Source organism: Dendrobates tinctorius, unplaced genomic scaffold (assembly GCF_039654945.1).
Source record: "Dendrobates tinctorius isolate UK_male_01 unplaced genomic scaffold, ASM3965494v1 ptg000062l, whole genome shotgun sequence".
Classification (NCBI taxonomy): Eukaryota; Metazoa; Chordata; class Amphibia; order Anura; family Dendrobatidae; genus Dendrobates; species Dendrobates tinctorius.
Window position 1 is genome coordinate 17,289,358 of NW_027361730.1, and position 14,720 is coordinate 17,304,077.

At 43.3% G+C, this 14,720-nt stretch overlaps 1 protein-coding gene across 3 annotated transcripts; it reads right to left on the bottom strand.

Moving 5' to 3' along the window:
- Positions 1 to 1,088: 1,088 nt before the first annotated feature.
- LOC141093136 (uncharacterized) lies at positions 1,089 to 13,655 on the bottom strand. Of its 3 annotated transcripts, none has more exons than XR_012232990.1 (4): positions 11,740 to 11,805; positions 2,119 to 2,635; positions 1,650 to 1,823; positions 1,089 to 1,259 (listed from the first exon to the last, which is right to left on the bottom strand). XR_012232990.1 is itself a non-coding variant. In XM_073579608.1 (4 exons), exons 1-4 carry the CDS (start codon positions 13,596 to 13,598, stop codon positions 1,231 to 1,233), a joined length of 783 nt encoding a protein of 260 aa, XP_073435709.1. In that variant the 5' UTR covers positions 13,599 to 13,655; the 3' UTR covers positions 1,089 to 1,230. The 3 variants fall into 3 exon arrangements, 2 of the variants coding, with proteins under 2 accessions (XP_073435709.1, XP_073435710.1); XM_073579608.1 differs by lacking the exon at positions 11,740 to 11,805 and adding an exon at positions 13,536 to 13,655; XM_073579609.1 differs by having other exon boundaries at positions 11,727 to 11,795.
- Between the last annotated feature and the right edge of the window lie 1,065 nt (positions 13,656 to 14,720).

The window sequence follows — 14,720 nt, forward strand, 5'->3', positions numbered from 1 at the left end:
TGGGTGCCCGGTCTTGAGATCCCTGGGTGATGTCATGTGTTCAACCCCACACGTTTGAACAGAGGGGGAGGTATGTGGTGCAGTGACCACTGTGTCCGCTAGGGGGCGCTTTGTGGGTATCCCAGGATGGGCCTAAAGTCATGTCCATTGTGGTAATGGGTATAGGAGGCTGAAGGATCGTTATGTATCTCAAGGTAGGTGGCTTTGAGATGAAGTCTTGCTTATGTGCTGATCAGCAGAGGCACTGCTGAACTGTTGTTACACTGTGTCAGCGAGAGCTATCTACAAACCCACCCAGGGGTGTGTTTAAGAGTGTCATAATAAAGTATATGTGTATGAATGGTTGAAGGACCTGTGATGAGGTCATAGCCATGTGACCAGGGGGGCGTGGCTACAGACCATATAAGGTAACCAGAGTAGGTCACAAGAGAGAGAGCGCATGGATCTGATTGGGCCATGTGGAAGGTCCCGGCTGGCCTAGGTGGAAGATGGTGTGCTACCTTCCTGAAGACCACGTGCTGAGGCTGCTGACCCGGGGAGGCCTATGTATATTGGCTGTATGTGAGGAGGGATAAGCCTCATGTGTTTTGCTGAGGCTCCAAGACTGAGCCTGAAATCATGGACACTTATACTTGCTTTCGCCTGAGCTAAAGGCTATTCCTTATGTTATGTACAGGTTTATGGGTTATGGAGCAATAAACGCTATGAACTTTTAAAGGAAAGTGCCTCCTGGTTGTATCCCATCGCACCTAAGTGAGTAGAAACCCTACACTATAATGAATTAAAAATTGAGCTATCATAGACACGGTCCATACTATATCAATTAGTGCAAAGTATCAAAAAATATATAAGTGAATATCATATTAATGATATAATAAATTTGAGATGAAACTGTCATAGACACCAGCCATGACCATGCTATATCAATTAGTGCCAAAAAAATTTTTTAATAATATGAATGAAAAATATCATATTAATAAATATACAAAAAAATTATAAATTATATAAAAATGTGAAAATATATACGTGCAAAATTACATATAAAAAAGAAAATATATATATATATATAATATATGATAGTGCTTCTTGTGAAATTATTGCTCCAAATCCGCTTCTTAAGGCTTGCTTCCATCTGAGATCAAACCATAAAGATCCTCATATGAGCAGTGGATCACACTAGGGAAGAGGAGAAATTTCTTTTTCCAAGTAAAGGTTCCTCCTTCTATATCATCATGAGGTCATAAAGGGAAATTGCAATACTATATAATAGAGCAGAAAAAATAGGTATTTTAATATCACATTATATACATATTACTCTATAAAAAACACTATCCATTACTATAGAGATATGCAAGCCCACCACTAAAAAGTAAATTAAACACAATTAAAAAATATTATAAAATATATTTAAAGGGACATTATCAATAACTAGATAAATATAAGCAGCAACCCAGAGATCTCCACATCAAAGAATTTTTTAATATACTTTTTCGCATAAGTCAGCCCTATAAAAAAACTGGAAAACCCCCATTGGTCATTAAGACCATGTGGTTTCATTGTCCTGAGGGTAGTGATCCAACGACACTCCCTTTGAGCCAGTTTATTCATAAGATGTCCCCCCCGAATGCCCAAATGCACCACATCAATACCTCTAACTTGAAGGTCAATGGTTCCAGAAGAGTGAAATTCTCGATAGTGAGCAGGTAAAGTCTTCAACTTGGCCACATCCTCTTTACGTGATTCATCCAAACCAATAAGTCTTGCAGATTTAATATGTTTGGCGTGTTCCAAAATCCGTACCCGAAGTTGTCGCGATGTAAGGCCTATATAAATGAGTCCACATGGACATGTGAGGTAATATATGACCGATGTGGTCTTGCAATTAATCACATGTGTAATCTTGAAGTCACGTGTTTTTGATGAATTATAAAAAGACTCAGTTTTTAGCATGTATTTACATGCGCTACAATCCCCCACATGATCGAGAGTCCCATTTCGGGCCTTTTGAGTTAAATATAAAACTTGATTTTGGGGCAACATAATGACTATGTGTAATGGTTTCCCCTATGGTTCTACTCCTTCTTGCAACAACCAAGGGTTTCTCTTCAATGTACTTACTTAAGCCCGAATCTTGTTTCAATATAGGCCAAAATCGATTAAAGACATCCATCATGTCCCTCCATCTGCCATGATTGTTTGTAATAATTCGTAACCGAGAATCCTCCTTTCTCAATTGTCTACCTTGAAGAAGTGTGTTGTGATCCATGTTTTTGACCTGTTGATATCCCCGATCAATATCGGAATGATTATACTCTCGATTTAAAAATCTCGATGTGATGTCTTTGGCTTGAACTTCAAATTCCTCATCAGTGTCACAAATCCTTCTGGCCCTAATAAATTGGCCCTTGGGGATTGCTCTGATTGTGTGTTTTGGATGAGCAGATCTTGCATGTAGTACAGAATTTGTACTTGTCTTTTTACGGAAGATAATACTATGGATATTCCCTTTTTGATCCACCGAAAGCTGGAGATCCAAAAATTCAATTTTCTCTGTAGAAACGTTAAAGGATAACTTGATATTCCAATCATTGGTGTCTAGATGAGCCAAAAATGTTTCCAAATTAGATCTATTGCCCTGCCAAATAAATAAAAGATCAATGAAACGCATCCAGCTAACTACAGATGGACTTTGCACATTATTTAGATATGCTAGCATGTGCTCTCGTTCCCATTGACCCATAAAAAGGTTGGCATATGAGGGCACGAAAGACGCCCCCATAGCCACACCCTTTTGCTGCACATAGAATCTGTCTTTAAACGTGAAGTAGTTATGAGTTAAAGCGTATTCTAATAACTCAAGGAGGAGCTGCATGAGTTCTTTGTCCATTCCTTTGTTAGTCAGAAAAAATCTAACTGCTGAAATGCCGAGCTTATGATCTTTACATGTGTATAGAGACTCGACATCTCTAGTAATGAGGAACATATCTGGTTCCAAGCTATTCCCATGTAGTCTCTGTAGAACCTCCCCAGAGTCTTTCACATACGATGGCAGTTCCTTTCACACAGGGTTTTAGATAGTAGTTCAAAAATTTACAAACTGGTTCATTCAAACTACCACATCCAGATACGATTGGCCTACCGGGAGGGTTGGCCAAATCCTTATTGATTTTAGGCAAAAAATATATTGTTGGCACAACCGGAAAATTCACCCTTAATCCTTGTCTATAATTAAATAAATATTGCTTATTTGAAGATTATTATGGAAATAGTCTGATTTTTAAGTAGTCTCTTTTGGGTATAGGACTTCATTGCAGGTAGCGGTAGATCTCTCTGGGAGGGAGAGGATGGGGTCGTGCATGGGGGGGCGTGGTGGCTCAGTGCAGTGCGGGAAAAATAGAATCCCGGGCAGGACGCGGGTGGGGGGGTCAAAAACGGGACTGTCCTGCGAGAATCGGGATGGTTGGGAGCTATGATGTGGGTACATGTGACGCGATGCTGTATCACCACTCTGGATGTGATGTGGAGACATGTGACTATCACCACTGTGGATGTGATGTGAGGACTCTGAAGCTGGGCGATACCAGCTCTGGCTGTGAGGTTAGATAATAAAACACTGGAAACTGTTACGTTTGGTAGAGCCGCAGGTAAACAAAGTGGGTGCAGGGAACAAAGTGAAAGTCAGTAGGCACAAAAGGCTGAAACAAAAAAACAAATGTATAGGGGTGTTGTATATCACAATACAGCACATATTAGCAATTTAATTAATAATTATTTATTATGTACATCTACTGTGTCCGTAAAAAAGTTGCCTGTCCGTGATTGTTTGACAAGCTATCCAGAGAAAATAAACAACAAATTTGGCAACCATGCATGTCTTGGACTATAAATTCTGGTGATGCTTTCTTATACATACTAAAATAGCATAAAGGATAAGACCCAATGAAGGAAATTGTACAGACCTTATAGTTAATGGGTGCTGTTGGGCAACTTTTCTGTACATCATGAGACAGTTCTGGAACTGTCTTCAGCTTTGCTGTTCTGTTCCAATGACAACAGCGTAGAAGAATGAAAATTAAGAACTCACATGTGAACAGCGCCTTACAGGTAACTACAGCATGTTTCTAATTAGCATGGTCCTTTAATGAAATCTACAGAGGAATCTGTAGGAAAAGGCCAACTTAATATAATCTAGATCCAATTTGTGTTTCTGAGTATTAGATTTATAAGAACAGAGGGACCATGCTCTAACTCTGAAAGCCAAGCTATAAAACAGGCCATTTAAAGCTTTCAGAGACAGAACTCATTATGGAGAGTGAAAGATCTCTGATGGACTCAATACAACCTGACGGACACTGAGCCATAAAATATTATGGAGTGTGCGATCCACATACTTAACTACATTATCGCCGCTATATGGAAAGAACTAGAGACAAAAATACAGCAGTCAATATTAGACCAGGGCTAAATGTAGAATGTTACCATTTATGGAGTAGTGATTACTGCAAATAAAACATCATATAAAATATATATTCTGATTTCATATTCAGAGCCGCATTATCCATGAGGCTGACGAGGCAGAAACTTACGAGCCATGCAGGGATTAGGAGCTCATCATTTTGTTTTGTTGATCTGTTACCTGCGCCCTAGTGCTCCAATCGTTAACGACACTGTTTAATCTGCCCCGTTATAATACGTATAAATATATATTCATCATGGGGGATGCTGAGCCTGCACTATGCCAGGCAGGTGTGGGCTGCTATACATAGCTGGTATACGCCTGTAACTACAGTTTGCTCCGATTTAACCACTTAAATGCCACAGTCAATATCTGACAGCGATATTTGTACAACATCAGTGCCAGTTAGCCTAATCACTGACTACCAAAGACTCCCTGCTATGCGATCACTGGGAAGCAAAGGGATGTCATGGCAGCTGGGACCCTGCTGAAGGCCCCCATCGTCCAACTGGTCCTCATAACAAATCCAACCTGCTGGAGGACTTCATAAGATAACTTCTTTTCCCTATATACTGCAATACTTTGGAGTTGCAGTATACAGTATCAGCGGGAAGGGGTTAAAACTCCATGATAGACTTGTCAGTTAAACATGTCCATATAAATCATGCTTCACCAATTAACTAACTGCTTGCTATTTTCACATGTCTGACCTTTCTGCCCACTGTCTATATAGAAATCACTGGCTGTTACATTACAAATTGGGTTCTACCAGACGGCTGTATACAGCAGCTATATGATTTGCATTCCTATTTATTTTGCCATCTGCTTCAGAGTACAGAGCACAAACATCTAAATTACATTGGACTAGGCTGGGTGGTTTTATGTGTGGGAAATATACGATCATTTCTACAGAAGAAGATATACAGTAGGAGGTGAGATGTGTGATTACTAGAGCATGGACAATGCATCTTTTTGCAGGATAAGGAAACTACAGGGCAAGAAAAAAAGGAGCTGGAAATGACAGTACAGACAGAAAGCTGTTCATTCTCTTATTTAATGTGAAGTTGCTAGATCTAGTAGGAATCACAAGGAATGTTGATCCACTCCATAAGTTGGTGTAATAAAGGTGCTTCTCACAAAATTACAGTGGGTACGGAAAATATTCAGGCCCCTTTAATTTTTTCACTCTTTGTTTCATTGCAGCCATTTGGTAAATTCAAAAAAGTTCATTTTTTTCTCATTAACGTACACTCTGCACCCCATCTTGACTGGAAAAAAAACAGAAATGTAGAAATTTTTGCAAATTTATTAAAAAAGAAAAACTGAAATATCACATGGTCATAAGTATTCAGACCTTTTGCTCAGACACTCATATTTAAGTCACATGCTGTGCATTTCCTTGTGATCCTCCTTGAGACGGTTCTACTCCAACATCGGAGTACAGCTGTGTTTAATTAAACTGATAGAACTTGATTTGTAAAGGCACACACCTCTCTAAATAAGACCTCACAGCTCACAGTGCATGTCAGACCAAATGAGAATCATGAGGTCAAAGGAACTGGCCAAGGAGCTCAAAGACAGAATTGTGGCAAGGCACACAAATGGCCAAGGTTTCAAAAGAATTTCTGCAGTACTCAAGGTTCCTAAGAGCCCAGTTGCCTCCATAATCCTTAAATGGAAGAAGTTTGGGACCACCAGAAGTCTTCGTAGACCTGGCCGTCCAGCCAAACTGAGCAATCGTGGGAGAAGATCCATGGTGAGAGAGGTAAAGAATAACCCCAAGATCACTGTGGCTGAGCACCACAGATGCAGTACGGAGATGAGAGAAAGTTCTACAAAGTCAACTATCACTGCAGCCCAACAACAGTCAAGCTTTTATGGCAGAGTGACCACTCTATTGACACCTGTCCACACTGCCAAAAGTACCAATACCTGGTTTAAAAACAACAGTATCACTGTGCTTGATTGGCCAGCAAACTCGCATCAAGAGGAAGATGAGAGACACCAGACCCAACAATGCAGACGAGCTGAAGGCTGCTTTCAAAGCAACCTGGGCTTCCATAACACCTCAGCAGTACCACAGGCTGATCGCCTCCATGCCACACCACATTGATGCAGTAATTTATGCAATAGGAGCCCCGACCAAGTGTTGAGTAGAGATTGGCAAACCAGAACAGTAAATTTTGGTGTCCGTACTGAACACAAACTGTTCGGACACGGACACCGAACATGGACTTCACCAGGAAGTCCATGTTACTGTTTGGGTTCAGCTGTCCAAACACCGGGTGTTTGTCGCGCTGTCATGTGCATGGCAGTGCGGCAAGCACTGCTTCTGATCGTAAGTCAAATCATCCCTGCCGGTCAGAGAGCTGCAGTTCCCACACTGTCAAAACACAGCATGAGCACTCAGCTGTGATCGGAGGTATAAAGCTTACCTCCAGTCACTGGTGTCAGCTGATGGGACTACTGATCCCATCATCCGACACCTGCTATTGCTAATTACAGTGGCAGCAGGAGAGGCGGATGGGAGTATGCATTAGCCGCTCCTGTGCTGTAAATAAATAATTAAAAAAAACTGCGTGGGTTCCCCTGTATTTTGCTAACAAGCCAAACAGAATTCATAGCTGGGGGCTGCAACCCTCAACTGTCAGCTTCAGCAAGGCTAGTTATCAAGAATAGAGGGATCCCTACACTGTTTTGTATTCAGGTGATAACAATGACAGATAGCGGCGGCTGATGGGACTATTACTCCCATCAGCCTACACCTTCTGCTCCTAATAACAGTGACAGCAGGTGCGGCTAATGGGAGCATTCATCAGCCGCCACTTACCCTATAAATAAATAAATAAATGAAAAACCTGACGTGGGTTCCTCTCTGTTTTCTATTTTCTATAATCAGTCAGGCAAAACTGACATTGAGGGGCTGCAACCCTCAGCTGTCAGCTTCAGCAAGGATACTTATCAAGAATAGAGGGGTCACCACGCTATTTTTTTTAAATTATTTAAATAAATAATTGAAAAAAACGGCAAAGGATCCCCTCCATTTTGACAACCAACATTGCTAAAGCAGACAGCTGGGGGATGGAATTCTAAGGCTGGTAAGGGGTCATGGATTATGGTCCCCCAGCCTAAAAATAGCAGCCCGCAACTGCCCAGAAAAGGCACATCTATTAGATGTGCCATTTCTGACACTTTGACCAAGTCTTCCCACTTGCCCTGTGGAGGTGGCAAGTGGGGTTCATATTTTTGGGGTTGATGTCACATTTGTATTATCAGTTGACATCAAGCCCATGACTTAGTAATGGAGAGGCGTCTATAAGACACCTATCCATTACTAATCCTATAGTTGTATTGTAAATAAACACACAGCCAGAATAAAGTCCTTTATTAGAAATAAGACTATACACAATTTTCCATTTTTATTTAAACGCCTAATTCCAGCGAAGTCCTCGATCTCCTGAAATAAAAGTAAAATAAAAAAGCAACAATATACCATACCTGTCCATCGTTCTGTCCCACACTGTAATCCATGTCTGGGGAATAAAGTTTTCAACCTGTACGGTGCCAAGATTTGACCGTCCAGGCTGACAACCACTGGTGACTTAACTGCTGCGAGCGCAGCCTCAGAGACTGAGGCCCCATTCCCAGCCAGGATGAACTGCGCTGACCTCGGTGAGATCCTTGCTAGCACAGTGAGAAAAACTCTCATGGTGCTAGCGGGGATGTCACTGAGGTCACACCAGTTAAAAAGAACCAAAGAGAGCTGCCGAAGTCCCGGTGTCAAGTGTGGGCTCCTGTGCTCTGGTCGGCAGAGAAAATTGCAACTTAATGTCCTGCAGTCATCTCTCACCTCTGTGCGCGAGCACGGTCTCACTTTCAGCCGGGCGTACGGTGCTCTCCAGTCTCACCGTTCCGCCCCATTGTCCAATGGAAGCCGGCAGAAGCCTCCGAAGGTGTTCTTCAAAAGTGGCTGCGTAGGCAATGATATCATCCAGATAGATGAGTGTAGCTTTAAAGTTTAAATCTCCCAAGCTTCTCTCCTTCAATTGCTGAAATGTTCCAGGGGCATTAGTCAAGCCGAAGGGCATCCGATTGAATTCAAATAGTCCCATAGGCAGTAGGAATGTCTTCTTCGGCTGATCATGCCAGCATTTGCTGGCCAGATCCAAGGACGATAAATACTTCACCTTCCCCAAGGCGGACAATGACTCCTCAGTTCTAGGCAGGGGGTAGGAATCCCGCACTATACAGGCATTCAGTCATCTATAGTCTACACAAAAATGTAGAGTCCCGTCCTTCTTTCAAACTAAGATGATGAGCGCTGCCCATGGGCTCTGACTCTACTGGATGACTCCACTCTGCAGAATGTGGGTCAACATTTCTTTCACTACTTTGTACATCTGCGGCGGAATCTGACAATATCTCACCCAGATCAGTGTGACACTTCCTGTGGGGATCTCGTGGGCTATAGCCGTAGCACATCCGAAGTCGTCGCCTTGATGGGCAAAGATATCCCGGTACAGCTCCAGCACAGCTTCCACCTGTTGCACTGTTGCGGTGAGAGTCAATTAAGCCTGCATCTGTTCCAGGAGCCGACGCCCCTCACTCATGCTTCTAGACAGTGTTCCGGGGCCAGTGTCAGTGCTACCCGAAGAAGCAGGTAGCGAAACGCGCGTTGGGGTCCCGCAGTCCACATTACGGAAAGGTTGGTCTTGTCATACAGTTTCTGGATTTTCATGTATTGCATATAATTGTCCCACCTGATAATAACCACTACCAATACTGACTTATGGTTACCTACTATAGTTTACATTGGAGAGCCGGTCACAGGATCTCAATATTTTCCTCAGTGATATCAGGCAACATTTTTTCCTTCTCTATATTCTACATTTTATTGTGTAGGTCTTGTTATTGATCTTATGCATTTTTGCTCCTTATAGGAATATTGAGATCATATTGTGTCTTTCTTACTTGAAGGAGATATATATATATATATGTGTGTGTGTGTGTTTATAATTTTTGTAATCCTCCCCCATATTATCATTTTTTATGCACTTTATTAGATCATTATTAATATTTGTAACTGGCCATCTGTAGGTCTTTTTATGGATCACTTCATTATGCCCTAAATACTCTTTACATAAATGATAAGAAATAAATATTGTGCTTTTTCATATTTGGGATATATACACATAAAAATGTATTGCATTTGCCTTCTTATTTTGTGGAGGATAACAAGAATTGGAATATTATCTATATCCTTTGCATTATTATCATATGCATGTGTTTACATATTGCCATTTTTTTATCCTCCTTGTCTGTATGTGGTAACTGGGTCTTGCTGATTCCCTTATACATCTTAAAATATGTGATTGATCTTTATAAAATTTGTATTTTATCTTCTAGATAATAATAAAATTATATACTTTATTTATTGCTATCTGTTCCATTTTTTCTTTGGTGTATATAGTCCAGTAATCAAACTTATCGTGTCTTTAAGGTCCTCCGCCGCAAATGATCCGATGGGGGTTGTAGTCCCGAGAACGGTCAGTGAGGTGTCCTGAAAGAGGTCCTAAAGATAACGATCCAACTTCTGGCAGCAGCGAGCGGTCACCGGTTTTACCCGCTGAGCCCCTAGTCCATAATTCTGTGCAGCTGAAGCAAAGAGAGCTGCCGAAGTCCTGGTGTCAAGTGTGAGCTGCTGTGCTCTGGCTGGCAGTGAAGATTGCAACTTAATGTCCTGCAGCCGTCTCTCACCTCTCTGCACGAGCGTGGTCTCACTTTCAGCTGAGCGCTTGGTGCTCTCCAATCTCACCGTTCCGCCCGAGTGTCCAATGGAAGCCAGCCGCAGCACAACATGGAGCTGATGCTCGGGGTGCAGAGTGCGCTACTCATCCTGCTGCATTCTCTATGACGGCGGAAAACTGACTGCCACTTTGTGCACTTTTGGCTCTGCTTCCGGTTTAACCACGCCCTCTTGCCCCAGGTCATGGGGCCTGTCCAGTTCCCTTCGTCTTCCCCCGGGCAACTTGGGATGCAGCCTTGAAAGTTCCAGACCTGGCTCAATATAGGTACCCGCATCCTGGTCCCCTTGCTTACACCTGCATGTTCCGCACCAGTTAGATAGTGGGCGGGACTTGAGCATGGTGCTTGAGCACACACGAAGCTTGATTGAGTAAAGAGCATACTCGAGAACCCCATTGGTCTATTGAATATCAAACAGTGGTGAGCATACTCGCTCATCACTAGTAGTTAGCAATTACCAGTAAGACCAGTTACCCCATTGGTCTTAAATGGAACCTACCATCAGGTTTTCGCAATATAAACTAAAGCCAATTTCTTTAACGCCTCTTGCACAACAGTCCAGAAATATGTATAAAAGCCCCTAATTACTCATGTATAGCCAGAAAATACCTTTTATAATTCTCCTGCACTGTATGCTAATTGGCATTGTGTGGCCCAATGAGTGTTGTTGGTCTTTGCCTGGCACCTCCTCTATCCCTGCAATCATGTCAAGCCTTGAAGAGCTAAGAAGGGGTTGCATAAAGCTGGAAAATTTGAATTTCATGAGATTCGCTCATCTCTATTGATCTTGCCTTTACAAATATAAGATAAATTAGATAACTGAGATATGGAGGCTGCAATGTGATTCTATTTTATAATGAACAGCATCTTGGTGTGAAAAATGTTTTCTTGTAAATTTATACTTAAAGAATAATTTCTTAATATCTTTAGTTCAAATGAGCAGTGATCATTTCACAGTGTTATATTTACGTTAGCTTTCTATATGCTCGCAGTATTTAATTACATTTTGTAACAGAAATTCTTTAAAGAGAATCACCTCAGCATGACTACCACATCACCCCATATGGAAAAATGTAATCTTAAAACTGTCAGAGTGAGTGTCCTCAACATGTATGTGTCATGACACAGCTGTCGGGTGACCCGGGTCCAGGGGCTCCATCTCTGTCTCTGACACTAAGGGGTGCCCTATTCCCTGGGAAACTTCTGAAGGTGAAGGTGCCAGGGTTGCCACCCTTGCCTTGTCTCCTGAGCTAGCCCTCCGTCTGTTCTCTTCCCCCACCCAGGGAAGAGGAGCGCTACCATGCACCGCCGTACACCCCCCAACAAACAAGGCTACACAAACGAGGGTTAACAGAAAGCACCAGACATACAAAATATTCAAAATATTAATTCACATATAATAAAGGAATGCACATGGGAGTGGAGGAAGTGGAATAAACCAAAGTAAAGGAGGGAAGGGAATTACCACACTTACGAACCAGTCACAGATAACTCCTTGAACACTCCTCATATGAAGACCTCTCCTCCTAAGCCATGCAACAAATGCTAGCTCTGACATGGATTTGAATCAGGAGCCAGATTATAAAGGGACCAGGAGTGGCTGACTGAGTTCAGCTGAGAGCTAGGTATTTTCAAGTATGGTCAATTAACCCTTGTTCTGCCAAAAGGAATAAATACCATTTAAATGAAGGAGAAGTGCTTCTTCTCAGCGCAGGATTAGTAGCAACCAGAAGCCGCGGTCTTCTGGCTCCTCTCTGTTGCGGAAACACCATGACACTATGGCTATAGGCAACCAGGATGATAACAAACGACTTCTTTAATAGTACATTGCACTAAAAGATTTTTTTATGGTTTGTAAAATTAAAAAAGGAACAAATCCTTGTTTGTGATCAGGTAGATCACAGTGAAATTTCCTGTGCGGGGGCAGAATTCACCTGCCTGTGGTCTTTGCCAAATCTAGTTGTACACATAACATTTTATAAATGATGAGCTTAGGGCAGGGGCCTTGTTAGCAGTAGTCACTGTCTGTCCTATCAACTCTATATGTTGCTTTCTTTGACTACTATGATGACCTTCGGAGGCAAGGGAGGACAATTCTGACCTGCATTTAGTAGTTCTATTGCTCAGATGGCTGGTTCCACTGGTGGCCACTGCTGCTACTTATGGCTCCCACATTCTTATTGTCAGATACCATGGTATATTGTTTTCTTAATTCTTTTACAAGACCTCGTCTATTGCCATTAACACTCTATCTTTTCCCATACATTTTTTAATACACTAGAATAAAATTTTGTTACAGGTTTGAACCACAATTGCATCATTCCCCAAAAGAACTGACCAAGAAATGCACGCTTAACAATAGAAACTATTGTTATGGTTGAAATCTGACTAATAAAATTGGTGTAGAAAAAAATCAGTCTTTAATGACAATCACTTTTTAATAGGCAGACAAATTCAATCAAATAATTAAATGTCTGTATTTTTTCTCGTTATCTTTTGTATTTTTATAACCAGTGGCGTAACTGCAAAGTTAGAGGTGCCGGTGCGATCTTTCAAATGGGGCCCCCCATGCCAAAATACACGCACATCTCTGCTCCGTACACCTAGTACACGCGCGGCTCCACTCCGCACACCTCGTACACGCACATCTCCACTCCGTACACCTCGTACATGCACATCTCCAGTCCGTACACCTTGTACACGCACAGCTCCACTTCGTACACACACGGCTCCTCTCCGTCCACCTCAAACACATGCGGCTCTGCTCGGTACACTTCATACACACTGCTCCTCTCCGTTCACCTCATACACATGCGGCTCTGCTCCGTACACTTCGTACACACACGGCTCTGCTCCGTGCGCCTTGTACACAGACGGCTCTGCTCCGTACACCTCATATACACACAGCTCTGCTCCGTACATCTCGTACATCTTATACACACGGCTCTGCTCCGTACACCTCGTACACACACGGCTCAGCTCTGTACATCTCGTACACACACGGCTCTGCTCCGTACACCTCGTATACACACGGCTCTACTCTATACACCTCGTACACCTCGTACACACACAGCTCTGCTCCGTGCACCTTGTACACACACAGCTCTGCTCCGTACACCTTGTCCACACAAAGCTCTGCTCCCTACATCTTGTACATACATGGCTCTGCTCCGTACACCTCGTACACACACGGCTCTGCTCCATACACCTTGTACACACACAGCTCTACTACATCCACCCTGTAAACCCCTCCTGAACCCACACATAAACTTACCCTCATCCAGCACCATGACAACCAGCACAGTAGATTCCTGCATACACTGAGGCCCCTGATCATGTGACCACTGACTCCTACCCTCCTGTGACCTCATCACAGGTCCTGTGTGCACAGAAGAGAACAGCCATCGAATGCTCCTGAATGCGCGCCTTCCACTTTATAGCCTGCTGGCAGCCAATCAAAGCACGGAGCTGCACAGCCTATGAGCAGCTGCAGCTCCCAGAGGCTGCTACTCCCCTGACATGTCCACTACACAGCTCACCTTGTAAGTGCAAACTCACGAGCAGGCCCCTAAGCACTCCGGGCTCCCTGTTTATAACATAATTTCCCCTTTTCCCAAAAAAGTCTGACCATAAAATGCTAGGCACACACTCAAAAAACAGCAGAGGCAACAGGGTGCAGTGTTGGTGTGGCATGTACATATGTCATGCCCGCCATGTCCGTTATGACTGTCATGTCCACCATGTCTGTTATGCCGCATGATCCCTGGAGCAGTGTGCACCGAACTATCATGCCCACCTTGTCTGGTATGCTGCATAACTCCTGGAGCAGTGTGCACGAGTACTGAATTCTCATGCCCGTTATGTCTCATGCTGCAAGATCCCTGGAAGCAGTGTGCACACGCACCTCATGACTGTTGTGCTGCAAGATGCCTGGAGCAGTGTGCACACGCGCCTTACCTCATGCCTGCAAGCCGTTGCTAGGTAACCATCCGTCTCTGCTCTGATTCTGCAATCCTCTCTGTATTCCTGGAGCCCCTGATCATGTGACCTTCCAGCCCAGTCTGATCTTGCAACGCTCTCTATGACCCTGGAGGTCTGAACCGGAAGTCCTTCCCTGGTCCTGAACCGGAAGTGCAGGTGCTATGGTGCTATATCAGACCGCCCCTTCCTATGGTCGGGGCCTGAGTATCGTGATGCTTCCCTGCATGGCTGCTTGGTCTGCTCGGTCGCTCTCTGCATTCTGTGCCCCTGCACTCTGCCCTGTCGTGCGTCTCTGCACACGCTCTGTGCTTGTACTCTGCCTCCTGTCTCGTGCCTTGTCTTGTGTTGTCTCTCGTGCCATGTTTTGTCCATGTCATGCTTGGACTTGTAGTCTTTCCGATGTTCTCTGCCTTGCCTGTTTCGCCATGTCTGGTCTTTGCTATTCTGAGCCTTGTAGTGCTTCTCATGTTTCTTGTCT